Raw genomic sequence first — 15,568 nt, 5'->3', positions numbered from 1 at the left:
ATAAGAAAGACTAACTGACTACTGAACACTAATTATTAGTTATATTAACCTGCCTTACTTATATTCCCTAATGTGATATCTTGGCATACTTACCCAGATCAGGTGAAATGAGCTCTTCTAACTTGAATGAGCTTACTTGCCACCATGGATTATTCAAAATGACACATAGCATTAAAAGTGCTAAAAGCATGTTGCTCACTTTGGCTTCCTGGTATTGTGTCAGGCTTTTTATTCCTTCCTTGTGATGAAATAATTCTGCATTTCTTCTTTCTCAGGAAGATGCAGAGAGAGCCAGATACTCTCACCAGTCCAGTCGACATTCACATTTGGTTTGTGTTCAAACTTTATAGTTTTCCTTTTTGATCACAGCCTTCAGGAACCAAACCAAAGAAAAAAAGGGTTTGGGTTCTGGTTCCTTTTTCTAATGGAGAGGATGACGCTGCAAGTCTCATAAGTATTTGCAGTTTTAGTAATTTTAAGTCACATAATGTTTAAGTTCATCTGGTGTTTTATTTCCATCAGTGTTAAAAAGGTAGTTTATTTTTATGTTTCAATCTTCTAGTCTTTTCTTGCACTTTGAGTATTACTGTGTGTCTGTAGTATTTGTGAAGGAAAAGATGTCAGTACCTTAAGACACAATTTGAAGAAGAGTTTGGTATGATGCAGGATTCTCTTTCTTGGAGGAGGTGGGAATAATTACTCATTAATGGCAAAATATTTAGCCAAATGATGTAAGGTATCCTGAAGACTGCTAACAGAAATACTTTTTGTATAGACTCTTTTATGTCATCTTTAGACCAAATATATGTTGCTAAAGAGCAGTTTTCTTGAGATTATGGTAACATTTTCCTTGTCTTGGATCTGCGTAGAAATCAGCTGGTTATTGATCTGGGTATACAGGTCGGGAAAGGGACAAATTACTAAAATAAAAGGGTTGGTTTTATGTATTTTGGAAGTTGGAATGAGCTGTTTCTTTGTCTGACTTTAAAAATAGGTGATTGTCACTTGCTAAGAGGTCTTTGCAATTAAATGTATTTTCTGATTAACTGAATTTTATGTAATGTCGTGCAAGTCATAGTGTTAAGTATTTCTGCAATTTGCTGCACAGGTATTTTTATCAAATAATTTTGAACAGTAAATGCTTTATCAAGAAAACATGTAAAATAGCTATGTGCAGCTCTTAGAAACTTGTGAGCTGATATAGATTTGCTCAGATCTGCTCTTGTCTTGGCTGACATAGCAAATATGCTAAGAGAGAGATTAAGTAATTGGCTGTTGTCTAAACAAGAGGGTTTGAATTGGGCAGATAACTAAGCTCATTTTTGGAGGGCTTACTTAGAATTTCTTTGACTGCCTTGGTTATTTTCTGTCATTCAGTGAAGAGTAATAGAATTAAATTAAAAAATGTATTTCATATCTGAATGTATTTTTATAATTTCATTCTCAAGAGGTCCTCAGATGTCAGTGCATCTCACAGGAGCCGAGCAAGTACCTCCAAAAGGAGAGCTCTTGTGGTGTGTAACTTGGAATGAGCATGCTTTTTACTTAATGTGATGTGTTCACATGGTAACATTTTCTGTGTCTACTTAGCAAAGCAGTAGTTTGGTGAAAGCATGCTTATAGAGCACGGTATTAATGGGATTGCTGCAATGATTGATGTAATCAAGTACTTTGTGATAGCAAATGTGAGCGCTGAAAGAAAGAACACTTACAGGTGTGAAGGGAATTAATCTCTTCAGTTGCTCTCTCCCAATGTCCCCAGTAGAGAAGTAATGAAATGGAAAAGGTTGTCCATCAGTCTTGACAGGTACAAATGTGTTATTAAAAGTTAAAACAGGAGACATTTTTCTCTTTTATGTTGTGATTTTAGAACAACAGACAAGGCTGAAATATAGAAATTTTGTCTTTTCAGTAATGGATATTTCTGTATATTTGTGGTATTCCTAGTTTAGGCAAGTTAAACGTTTTTTAGTAGACTGTTATACCTTTTTAAACTGTTAGCAGTTTAAGTGTCGGGATGATAAGTGTCTGAGTGATGTCTTCATTCTCTGATAGCAGGGTTGCTTATTGGAGGTAATAATTAGAGACAGAAATTGTTTTGAAAAAATAAATAGTTAAGTTGATTAAAAATGATCCAGTGACTTATGGGTCCTGTAGGTAATACTTTCAGTAACAAAAAGGACCATAGTCTATAAATTACATCTACAATATTAAAATATCATTTAATATATTGGTAATACTGGATGTGTTGGAACTATTGAGATACTGTGAATACAGTATGAAATAATATTAACTAAATCTGAACTATGTTAACTTATAAACAAATATAAAATCTAAATCTGGGGAATTTGTGTTGTTAATCTGATGTCTAGAAGACATTTTCAGATGTAACAATAGACAAAAATATTTTTTCTTGAAATCCTCTCATTACTCCTCATTTTGGAAATTGTGCTGGGCAATACTCCAGCATGCTACTACTATATAATGTCATATTTTAAACTACCGTCAGGGTTTTTTTTCTGTTGGCTTAGGTTGATATTAAATTGTATATTGCATTGCACATTGCCTACAGTCAAAATACCTGTGAAATTTTTTAGTGAACTGGAAAAAAATAAGCCTGATGTGAAAATATAAGTTTTCTAAGTTGAAAAAAAGACATATAAACCTCACAAATTTTGCTGTTACTGAGTGACAGGAAACATGAGACACTTGCTAAACTATTATTACAAGGCTGTTTTTATTAGTATTCTTAAGAGTTGCCAACTCTGGTAGACTCCCATTCTCTTTACACATAGCTGGCCCTTTCATCACACTGTTCCTTCTTTTTCACACATTTGCTCCTCCTGAAAACACTTAATTCCTCTATTCCCTTTAATTCCTCCCTGATCACAAAATACTGTTTCCCTTTCCTCCTGTGAAGTCTTTCATGCCCTGTACCCCATAGGCAATGACCTTCCTGAGCCTGTGAGGTGCCATGGAAGGTCATTGCATCATGGTGAATTGCCCAGCTAAACAGCGGGGCTGATGTTCCTTTTGAGTGCTTTGTCTCTGTGGAGATGAGCCCTTTGTTACATAACCTTGTAAACGTTGTCTCAGTTTAATGAAATCTACCATATAAGACTCGGCTTAACTGTTTAAAATTCTGTTACTAAAATCACGTGAAATATTTCACATAGTGTAGTGCTGTCCAAAATGATCTCATTTTTCATAAAATGGGATGCTGTTGGGGAAAAAGATTAATTTTTATTTAGTGGTCCAGCCTCAGAAAGCACTTCAGATCTGGATAAATGCATATTCCTTCATGTTTAAATTTTCATTATTAGTAGAATATGGTTTTTTTGTAATTTTTTTTGTAAGTCTTTTTAGTCATTCTTTGAAGTAAAAGCAATTTATTTTTTTTTTTACATTATTACTTCCATTTTATTTTATTTTACTTTAGTATGACAACACTAAGGATAGATCTGCAAGATATTTGGTCCCTGTATGTTAATACTTTGCATCTCTTTGAGGGAAGATTTTTTTTGTGCTTTTTTTCTAAGGTGTAATGATACTAACTAGTGACTTTAAATTCTTTATATACTTTAAAAAGTATATAAATTTGTACTATCATATGTTCAGATGTAGAATAGTTATACAGTTCTAACACTTTCTGTAGCCTACATGTGTAATTTTTTTCGGGGAGAAAAGACACCTGTCTTACAGCAAGCACTTTGTAGTATTGTTCTTTCTAAACTTTGTAGTGAAGTCTCATACAGATTAGACTTGGAGAACATCCGTGGTGGAAAAAGTGTGTATCATCTGTTTGTATTCTACATTACCACATAGAAACTTTAATGTAATCTAATGGAAAGTTATTTCAGTCCAGAGAATAAGCAGCTAGTTTGTATATCTTTACTTAAAGGACGTCTGTCATATTTTTATGGAGTGATAGTAGATGGCATCACATTCTCAGTGGTATTATGCCACATAAAATCTGTGTTTCTTAGGAAGAGGCAAGCAGCAAGTACCACCAAAAGGAGTATTTAAGCAGCTTAAAAAGTTGTATTTGTTTAAATACCATTGTAATGTGAATTAGTTAGCAGATAGGCAAGCACAATATAGTGCTTAAATTTGTACTGTTAAGCTTTTTTAGTTGTTTATTGATTTAAATTCTTCTGTGAGATGTGAGCACTAGCTTTAAGCCAAGCCTATTTTAATGAGAATAGGGTTGATTATAGTTTCAATTGCCAGGTTTTTTTTAACACAGTCATGGAAGCGTGGCTATCACGCTTTTTTTTCTAATTAGGTAGTTAGAATTTTCTGTGTTATTTCTGCTTCAGGTGATAAAACCCTTAAATCCTTATGTCTGTCTTCTTTATATTTTAAGATTCAAGATGCTGTTATATAGTGGTATTAATTCTCTAAATTTCATTCTTAGAGTCATGCTTACAGTTAATCTCAAAGTCCAAAGGAGAAAGCTCTTTATTCCCATAAGGGTTTATTGGGTAGTTTTCTAGTATAATATTCCTTATAAATATACTAAGTATGCAACATCATGGATAAAATTGTTAGCTTCCTGACATTTTCATAAATGTTTTTAGGAAAAAAAAACTCCCTCATATTGACCAGATTCTGACCTCCAATTTGTGTGTGAAACAGTTTTTGTGTCACTGCAATACCATCAATAGAATCAGCTGAATAGGAATCTTGTTTGCTGGAGGCCTGGAAAAGGCTCTTGGAACTATTTAAAGGTGGCGATTCTCTGGATTAAAGTTTATTCAGTTGGGATGGAGATACATGTTCTATTACTTCTCCTCTACCAGATAGTTAGAAACATTTTAAATGTAGATGTACAGCAGATTGAATTTGCCATAGACCTTGATGTTAATCCAGTGATTTATTGAGAAAGGCATGAGGATTATTTTGATTGTGCAAAAACTGTTCCAGAAAGTTTAACATGTGAATATAGTGTCAATAAATGAAATATTTTGGATGTAATTTTTCAGGCAGTTTTTAGTACGGATGGATTAGCAACTGCATTAGGGGTTGGGGGAGGGGTCAAAACAGCAGTGGATGCTTGTGTTGAGACTAGGCTGAGGTAATTTTGTATTTACTTATTATTGTAGTACAGCATTTCTCCATGGGCTTTTGAAGGGCTATTTTCCTGTTCCCTTAGTTCCTAAACAAATAAACAATATGAGTATTTCTGCTTTCTGTTGCCTATTAAGATAAGAAGTGCTTTATTCTGCAGGCACTGCTTTTTGCCGTGTTTTTATCTGTCTTGTTTTTCTTTTATGTATGTATGTATGAATTTTTGCCTTACATGTTCATATATATGCAATTTGTGTAGAGTCAAAACCCAACAGAAATAAGCCAAAATATAATTGCTAGACTTTCAGTATGTGTACTTGATGTAAAGAATAGTGGTAGGGTACAGGCTATGCTAGTGTCACATAAACATCCAGCCCCAATTCAATTATTAGGGATTTGTCTCCTTCTCTCTCCCCAAAATGCTTTGGTTCATAATGGTAACTAATGTAAAAAAGATAAAGTAAATAATTGTACTAATGATTAGCAAGTCTTTTCAGTTATGTTTTTCATGTATTTCTTGCTGCACTTGTTAAAAGCTTTTGGAATTTTTATTTTATTATGGAGGAAAAATACCAAAATTATGTACTATTCTGTTTGAGCATGGCATCAGAAATACAGTTAATGCTGATATACAAAGTACGTAGTAGTTTTGAGGCTTTTATTATTTACTTGCTTAAGAAAGCTAAATGGATTTGGGGTCAGCATTAGGGAAAACTTTACAGTGTTCTGCACAAGGTCTAAGCTTGGGAACACTTGGGTAATGTTAAGATAAAACTTTTGCTTGCAACATCTACAGATGCAACCTTTGTTTTCTCTCTTCTTTCCTTCCTCACCCCTCAGAGTGGAAGTTACTATGATCAAAGAAATTATAGCAGCCTTGGATATAGTAAACCAGTTCCTTCCTACCATGTTTGGGTCTGTCTACTCTTTCTATATAACCTTAATTATTTACATAAAATACGTGTATGTGGTTTTCCTTACTTATGCTGTGTGGCACTAACTTATCTCTATGACACTTGCAATTATTACAGTGAAAAGCGGTAACAGTTGTATTTTTTGCCTGTAAGGGTTGTGTTTTATAAAATCATTGTCTAGCATGCTGATTATTCTGCATGTGAGGTTTTAAATTTAAAATAACTTCTGTTTCATGATTCTTTATGATATACAGAAAACAACCAGCAACTGTGACAGTTGCTGTTTCAAATTCCTGTCTTTTAAAAACAACAAGCCTTAAGTGTTTAACACCACTGCAGTACTTTTTTTCCATCTTAATATAAATTATAAAATACTGATATATCATGAGATGAGTAATATCTTCCAGTACTTGCAGCTGTGGTCATGGCCAGGTTTAAATAACTAGCTAGAGAAAACTGACATGTTATTTGAGAGCTACTTAATTTCTTCACTCTCTTCCACAAATCTACTTGAAAAAATACTAGACTAGTTTGATAATGTTTAAATTGATTTCAAAGAGGTTTTCTTGTAGGTTCTCCCACCCTTCCTGAAAGTTTCTGTCTACTATAGATAGATTAAAATTTAGTATTTAAATCTTTAGGACTTTAGTGGAATATAGAACATACATTTTTAAATGTGTGTATGCAGAAAAAGTATTTCTGACTTGTTCTGTTCTTCACATTGTAGTCATCTTCTCTATACAGTGATCCAGTGGCACCAGCTAGGAGCTACAGGGTTAGTACAATGTAAAACAATACCTTACTTATCTTTAGATGTTTGAATGGCCCAGTATAAATACAAAATTACGCTTTTCTTCATAGGTGTCTCCTTTAAACACTGCTTTGATAAGAAGTATCAGTTTGTTTTGTAAGCACCGTATGCATGGTTGCCTTAAATTTGTATTGTATGGTCATGAGGTCATTGTATGGACAGTATTACATGTGCATTTAAAAAATATTTTTATATTGCATTTTCTGTGTATAATTTTCTGGAGGCATTGAGTTTAATTTTCTTAATGTTGTTAAGTTGCCTCTTTAAAGAATTTTAGTAGTTGCTGTTTTACTGCTCTTTTTACAGAGAAGCATAAAGTTGGTGAATGCAACAATGACACTGAAGAGCACTGGGGTTAGAATAAGTTAATTCAAGCATACTAAATAACAACTGCATGCATAATACCAAGCCAGTATTTTAAAAAGTTAAGCATTTGGATGGAAATCAGGAGATTATTGAAGTTTGCAGTAAATACACCTTGAATACTTTTAAATAGGATGCCATATTTAAATTTAATAAACATGAAAAAATGCAATAGCATGAAAACCTAATCCGCATCTTTTCAAAATCAAGAGTAGCTAGTTGTGCCATAAGAAAGGCTAGTGTAGCTCTGCAAAAAGTTGTCTTTAAAAACTGGCATGAACGTCTGAAACTTCATGCCTTTTGCTGCATATAGTAGTTCAAATCTAGAGACATGCTAAACCTATGTTATAAAACCTTAAATATTATGTAGTATTTTTAATTAGTTAGTGAGATCTTTTGCAGTTGCATTACAAATGCATGATTTACCTTTTTTGGCTTTGCATATGCTCTCAAGAAAATGTTAGAAGATTCTGTGAGAGAACAATACAGTAAAGACTGCTATTATGTATAGCTCTGATACAAATATAATTATAATTTCTGCTGGAGTTTTCTTCTTAGGGAGGGGCAAAGCAGCATGAAATGGCATTTTTTTTTTCTTTTTAAGTTGTGTTGCTCAGAGCTGCTTTTATTATTCACTGCATAAATAGATTTCAGCCTTTCACCTTTAAACATAACTCTTTCAGGAGAATGTGCATGAGTGACTGTAAAATAAAATCACTACGTGTACTGCATAGCTTCAGTTCCCAGGGTGTGTTAAAACTTCTGCAGGCTTCTGAGCAGTTAAAACCAAATTGAAATTTAAATGTTTAATTTAATTATGCAGCTAGTTGAGATTTGATTTTTTTAAAAGTATTTGACTGTTTTTAAAGGGAATTCTTAGTGGAAATAGACATGTCTCAAAGCAATAATAAATGCTGCTGAGAATCTTAATTTTTTTTGTTCACAAAAGGTATGCTACTAACTGGAAATGCATAGATAGGATAAGAGAGTATGTGACTGTGCATAGGAATTACAGTGTATGAGTGTGGCATGATAATGGCTAAGACTGGATATACATGCTACTTCATTCCTTCTTTCTCAGGCCTCGTTGTGTGGTGATGGATGACATAACTCAAGTAGTTCTTGCACTCTTAGTATAATAGGCCTCTGGTTGTTTCTTTCATTATCTTTGTTTTCTGCAGACAAAAATCTATGAAAGTTGTGAAAGTGTCCTTCATAACTTTTCTTTAGCCATCTGAATGCAGTTATTCTTCAAGAGCAAGCTCAGTCCGAAGTAGTCCTGTGGTGAGCATTCCTATGCACGATTTGATGGATGCTTTGATATTAACACATCAGAAGTTACGAGCATGTCCACTTGGGATGTTTCACTGACCAACACGCAGATTGGATTTTTCCATTCGGCATAAGAAGTTTTGATTTGTCAGAGATGTGATTTTTAGCAAGATGTACATTTTTAGCAGTAAGACAGTAAACTGTAGAAGGAATTTGTTTTTCTAAATATCTTTTTAATGTTTGTAATAAATAGCTAGTAACTGAAGTACAGCGCATTGTTGGGGTTACCACCCTATGTCATAGATGGGGCAAGCACATGAAACACACTACCGTACATGTGGAAAAGTCTTTCTTTGGGGAAGAGGATTAATGGAAACTGTTATATAATGCAGTAAGAAGTTTGCTCATTTTTATGATAATGAGTATCCAAAATGAGAAAAACTTGGGGTTGGGTCTGTATTGTATTAAAAGTATCATTCTAAACTTGGCTCTTTGTGCTGCAAAGTGATTTTAAAGAGTTTAATTTTGCTTCTGCCACAGAACAATTGTCTAAGTTTCATTGATGTAGCTGCTCATTTGTCACGCCACACAAAACAAAATAAGTTATCAATGTTCTAGTATGGGCTAAATTGAAATGTTCAGTCCTTTTTAAAATTTCACATATATGAACACTGTTATATGTACTAAACAAATAAAACCACATTTGTCAGAAACAAATGTTTAGCTACAAGAGATATCAGAGTAAATTTTTGAGGGGGTAGGAAAAAGGTAATTTTGCTGTTGCTTTATGAAGTTCTAAAATGTAACAGGTATTGACATACATATATTCTCTTGCATTGTGAAAATGCTGCTTGTCTCCTTAGATTTTATTAACACTGAGATAATTTCTTAAAAGTATATACTTTAAGATATATAGGAGCATATACATATCGATATATATATATATAGGATCTCACTGTGTATATGTTATACCAGTCATGCCAGGGTACATTCACTCACACTAGTGAATGCTTAATAAAGTTCAGAGCATTTGTTTAATAAAATAATCCTGAAAAGCAAATGAGTAAAAATCTTATGAATAATTTAACATTAATTTCCTACTGTTTCTGTGTCTTGTGTTTTGGTTTTACTCTGGATATTGCATTTGAAATCAGCTTAGTTCTCTCTGAAAATCAGAAGAGCAAGTAGGAGAGATCTAAAAGGTAGAAAATGCTTGTAAGAAACTGTATGATGCTTCTCCATCTTAAAATCTATCCGTTTGATGACCCCATTGGGAAAGATACTAGGACCACAAAAAGCATAGAAGGAGGGACAGCAAGGTTTATTAGGTATATGGACCTCTCAACAGCAAAATGGATTTTGAATGATTGACCAGTACTGTCATAGATTGTAGCCCGAGTTGTTCTTTTGCTGTAATCATAATAAATAAGAAGAATTCTCTTCAGTATCTCTCTACTTTGTGAAATGTAAGTGCAATAGGAAAGTTTAGCCAAATTTCCAGCTATCAAAATTTACTTAGCTAGCTACATTTAATGAAAATTAAGATACTAGTTTAAATATAGATGTAGCTGAAAAATAGCTGGAAAATTTGTTGTCAGAGAAATAGAACATAACATAGCAGTGACAACAAATACAAATTCTGTAGTTCTAAAGTAGCATAATCTGAGCCAGGTGTTCACCAGTAAACTAGTTTTTGTATACCAGTTATATATGTAACTTTTAGACATCTTACCAGCTTTTAATCGCATACATCAAGTATAAAGAACTTTTTTTTTAATGGTGAGAATTGGATAAGGACAATATATTTTCAGACTGTTCATAGAAGGATTTTCTTCCTAAAGTCACTTTCACTGTGAAGATTGTATTTAGTTTTAACTTTCTGCCTTTTGAAGTAGAATGTTATCAATAAGGTTATGATAAACCTACTCTTGCTGTTTAATACTGTCTTTTACATTCATAATGTTTCTCAGTTGAGTATTTCACTTGAATTCCCATGGCGGATGTAATTGTGCTTAGATATATTTTGCCTTTTTTAACAAGAAACGTGGAGCACTAGCATTTTCCCCCAGCTTTTTAGGTGCTAGTCTGACATATATCTTTGGGGAGTAACTTTGCCTTCTAGTCTAGGATGTCTTAAACTTAGCAATGAGAAGAAGCCCAGATTATAGCTAGCACTGTTGGATTTGTGTTGATTTGAAAAAAGACAACATTTGTAGATAAAAATATTTTTATGGTTTTTATTTATCAGTTTATATAATCTGTCTTTTATGATCTGCAAACTTTTTTTAATGTTTGTAGTTTGTGTTTGACCTTAAATTAATACTAAACCCTTTGGTATCTGGTTTTATTGTTTTTTATATTACTCTAATTGAGGAAGATGAATCAATAATAAATGTTAATTGTTTTTAGTGCAAGAATGGAGATTTAAGGTAGGATTTTTTGTTTTTTTAATAAACTTTTGTTCATTCAGTGGTGTCATCTTCAGTTCTCTTTCACCTTCTCCTTATCTTTTGAAGTTCTCTGATTTTTCTCCTCAAAGTGAAACTACTGCTGATTATTTCAGTCGTTCCAACCACAGGGGAAGCATTGTTTCCGATGCAGATTATGGCCAAGTTTTGAATAGTGTGAGTGTAATGCTTTTATTTACACTGTGGTGAATACAGCAAAACCATGGATTTTCTTTTCATACTCTGAAAGAGTAAATACTGTTAAAGCATTCTAAATTACTTAATTGCAAATTGGTTTATTGCAGATTTGGGGCTTGTTTTCATATAAAAATGTACTGCGTGAAATTTTAAAAAGCATGCTCCTGATTTTAAAGGAGATTTTGCCTGTTGCTAGAAGCATGTGACAAGTGTAACACTTCACAATTGTGTGTGTGTGTGTCACAATTGTGTGTGTGTGTGTGTGTGTGATAAGCTTAACAATCTTTTAAAGACCCAAATATTTTACATTTTTTTCTTATGGAAATTAGGTGTGCTAGGGAGGTTTCTGTGTACTTTTGGAATACTGTTACTTCTTTTTGTGACAAAAATACTTAGATCTGTACCCGCACTAGTGCATTTTAGTATTCCTTCATCCCATATGAGATTTTTTCAGAATCCATTACTGAAGCACTCCTTGCTGGCTATGCACTTGTACAGAATCCCATGTCAATCAACAGATCATGTTAAGGGAAAATTATCATGATGGTTTTCCTGTGCAGCTCCCTTTAGGCTGAACATTGTTTTTACCAAACCTAGCCACCTTCTCTTTCTTGATGCTGTAACTTCTAAAAATTCTGGTTACTTGCAGGCAAAACTTTTGTCTTTAATAGCATGGAGTAAAAGGCTAATTTCTGTTCTTAAGTATATCTTTTGAAACAGCATTTAGGGCTAGCAGATACAGTAGGTAGGCAGAGAGGCTGAGAGCCCTGTGCTTATTTAGCTGAGCAAAAGGAATGGTATGTGGTGATCAGCAGTGTGTAATTGCTTGCTTAGGTGAGAGCCAAATTCTTTGTACCCTTGCCAAGCAGTGCAGCAAGGGCCAGCAACCTCCCACTGCGGTTCAGGAGTTCAGACCAGACACTCCAAGAAGCCTCACAAGGATGTTATTGTTGCAGCCGGTCAGGTCACAGCAGGGCTGCAGAAACCTCTGTTCAGACCACAGCTGTTGGCTGTGGTTTTGCTTTCAATGGGAGACTGAGAGCTAGACTACTCTCATAACCATGTTCTTTGACTTTGCATTTGGATGATATTTTAATACTGTTACAGTGCTGTATAAGTTGTAATAATTCATATTATTTATCATCTGTATATTCTCAAATAATGAAAGACTAATTTCTCCAGCTTAAACTTTAGCACTTTTTTTCCCATAATAAAGCTGACTTTCTGAAATAAATGCTGTGCTGAAAGAAATGTGGAGGCTGAGACTGGTAGTTTTTCTGCCTTCTCAGTTGCTTGCGTTAAAATTTATTATTAGATTTGAAATTTATATTTTTATTTAGGTTAGTCTAAATGTATCCTCCAGATCAATACTGGTAACGAATATTTGCAATCTATAATTTCAGTACATCATTGGAGGTAGTGAATTTGTCATGAAGAAGCAATGTTGCTTTTATAGAAACCACAATAGGAGGAAAAAGAAGTCTTATAAAGTAATGTTTGTTTCTTCTGTGATGGCAATAGACTTCCAAAACTGTTTTTTCTGGCACAGAGAAAAACAGGTATTCTTTGAGAAGCAGGACATGTGAGACACCATACTAAATACTTGTCTAATCCCACTTATTTTGATTCACAGAAATGCAGAAAATGTGGACATCTACAATACAATTTTGCAATAGCAGTTTCCTAAGTAAAAAGGGAGTGTGATAGTTCTTCTCCTTAGTCTTCAGTAGATAAAATATGAATTGAAATTATTTTGTAGAATGCTTTTACTTAGTACACTTCAGTTATAGCCTTTTACCTGAACCAGTTTTATTGTGATTTAATCGCAGGTGACACTAAAGAGATTGAACTTACAGATGTGTTTTCTGTTTACTAGGACATTCACCCTGCTGTCACTGAGTGCCTTAAGTACCTGCATGAAGCTTTGCATTTGTTATGCCATCTAGTTTTGCAGTGATTACTCTTGAATTTTAAATATTACTTGAAATATATATTTAAATATACTTAAAATTTAAAAGAGTGTGTTTTGTTGCTTAGTACTGGTAATGACGTTTTAAAAACTTTAAAGAAAGGTTTCTGGCTTTTTTCTTTACATTTATGTTGCAACTAAGGTAAAAGCTGTTTTTTTTAAGCTAAGTATTATTTTTCCTGTCTTGATCTATACTAACATCTGAAATTTTTGAAATGGGTTCATTTAAAAATATTTCTCAGTCTCTTTGAACAGAAGATGCCAATTCGGTAGTTCCTTATTACGAAAGGTAATCATGTTCCCTATTCTCTTTCAGCTGGAAGAAAAGAGTGAAAAATCACATTCAGAAATATTTTCAAGGGTAAGAGTTTTTAATTTTCAAAACTTTTAAAATTATTTAAAGTCAGTGTTCATTCCCAAATCACAAATGTTGAATTAATTCAAAAAGTACACATTCTGTCTATTCTTTGTATTTTTTGTCAGGTTTAGCTTGCAAAAATAATTTTAGATAAACTTTTTTATTGCCCAGAATTAATGGTTTATGCCTTTTATTTCTTGAGGGAAAAAAATTTATTCTTTAGTTTTCTTTTGGCCAGTAATAATTTTATATAAAATTTATTTTTTGTGTGAGAAATACTTACCAGGTAAGGCTAAAATTTAGAAGGGTAAAGCTATAAAAATCTGTATGATAGCTTCTCATTGTAGGCTTTCTTCTGAATCCTGGATGGCAGAAATTATAATAGTTAGGAAATATTGTAAATGTCTACAGTATTTCAGCACTATTAGCCGTCTTATGAATATCTTCTGGATAGATGACTCAAAATTCTAATGTTCTGGTACACTAAGTCAACAACAAGAAACCAAGATTTTACCAAGAAGAAACACAGGTGCTGGAAAATACCCAATGGAACATACTGTCTGTAAGCTAGTATTAAGAAAAACCAGAGAGAAAACTGTTCTGTGACTTTGAAGAAATTTATAAAGAGTATTATCAAGTATACCAGAAATAACCATATGATTCCTGACACAATGTTTTTCCCTTTCTTAAGCCCTCATCTCGCAATTCAGTAAGTGCAGCTCCTCAGAGTGGCAACTCATCCAGGAGAGGAAGTGGAGATGCAAGTAGTTTGGTGGATCCTGATGCCTCCCTCAGTGAATTACGGGTGAATTGCATTTTTAGAGAATTTGAAGCTTAAATAGAGAATTTGGAGCTTAAATAGGAAGATTGTTTTTTAATACAGAACTTCTGTTATAATAGGAAAATGTTATGAGGATGTAATTTTCAATCATGAAGTATTTTTTTACTTTCTTGGTATTTTATCTTGGTTTGTGTTCATAATTATGGTTTAAGAGTTTAGCTTATTAAGATAAGACTTTGTTTATGTTGAATTTCAAACAATTCTGTCCTGTTTGAGTTGTCTTGCAGCTAGGGTTATGAACAAAACCTTAATTTCCGTCAACTGGTTGTGAATTAATTTTAATTTCTGGGAATTAGTGCAGGCTTTGTCATTTGACAGAAGTGCATGTAAACCTTTTAATGCTTTTTCGGTTTTAAATTGTTTCCCCATACTTCTTATGCAATGGTTCATTCCTATGTCCTGCAGGATATCTATGATCTTAAGGACCAGATACATGATGTAGAAGGGAGATACATGCAGGGACTTAAAGAATTAAAGGTATCAGGGCTCCTCCCAAGCATGCATTCTGAATGGGTGTTTTGCATAATGGAATTATCACCAGTTTCACTAATGTATAGTGGCTTCACTAACAAATTTTAAAATTTCTTTAAAGCATGTATCTAACTTTTAATGCATGAAGAGCATCAGCTTAAAATGTATATGAGATTGCATGTTTATTATTTGATTACAGTTGGAAGAGTTAATACTTTTTGATGTTTTGATATACATAGGTGTTTTCTGATAAGATAATGAGGTGTTCAGTTTGTATTTTTAGAGGTTTGTTAGCAAATAAACAGATATACAAAATAATTACCAGGTGTTAGGTAGGGAACAGAGAAATGGGAGATAATTATGACAAAGAACTTGAGAATTAGTCCTCCAGGTTTCAGCAAATACATCATATTATAAAGCAAAAGCAAAATAATAATTTTGAAAGATGTACTGCAATTAATTTCTCTTGCAGGAGAAAATTAATTTTGTTTTAATTTTTTGCCGTTTAAAAAAAATTAATTTATGCTGGTTTATATTCCCATTATTTTCTCTGAATCACAGATTGGTTTTTTCAGCATTAGGCTAATGAGTGCTAAGGAAACTTTCCTGTCTGTGGTAAGGAAACAGTCCTGCATCCATTGTAGTAGTCATATTCCCACCACCCCAACTTTCACTGCTGGGAGCAAAACCCTCCAGTGAATCACCAAGTGAGTCAATGGGTGCTGCACTAGACTGGCTACACACACCATTCTCACACTGTCCGTCAAGGTTTCCTTACAGGCTTGGCCACAGGTTTCCCGTAACAGAGTCTCAGACATCTGATTTTTGTAAGTACTTTATTCATGGCAGGGTCA

At 33.5% G+C, this 15,568-nt stretch overlaps 1 protein-coding gene across 6 annotated transcripts in view; it reads left to right on the top strand.

Annotated features, from left to right (window-relative positions):
- The window catches only part of LRRFIP2 (LRR binding FLII interacting protein 2), a 56,339-nt gene that overhangs the window by 23,589 nt on the left and 17,182 nt on the right, over positions 1 to 15,568 (top strand). For 3 of the 6 annotated variants that reach the window (XM_058021482.1, XM_058021466.1, XM_058021449.1), the window contains exons 4-6: positions 13,361 to 13,405; positions 14,094 to 14,207; positions 14,649 to 14,720. In XM_058021482.1, the coding sequence (XP_057877465.1) occupies positions 13,361 to 13,405; positions 14,094 to 14,207; positions 14,649 to 14,720 (231 nt within the window). The remainder of the gene's footprint in view (positions 1 to 13,360; positions 13,406 to 14,093; positions 14,208 to 14,648; positions 14,721 to 15,568) is intronic. The other 3 variants (XM_058021489.1, XM_058021472.1, XM_058021458.1) reach the window with 1 other exon arrangement.

The sequence above is a fragment of the Melospiza georgiana genome, chromosome 1 (assembly GCF_028018845.1).
Source record: "Melospiza georgiana isolate bMelGeo1 chromosome 1, bMelGeo1.pri, whole genome shotgun sequence".
NCBI lineage: Eukaryota > Metazoa > Chordata > Aves > Passeriformes > Passerellidae > Melospiza > Melospiza georgiana.
The sequence above is the reverse complement of the archived record's forward strand: the minus strand, read 5'-3'. Positions and strand labels throughout refer to the sequence as shown.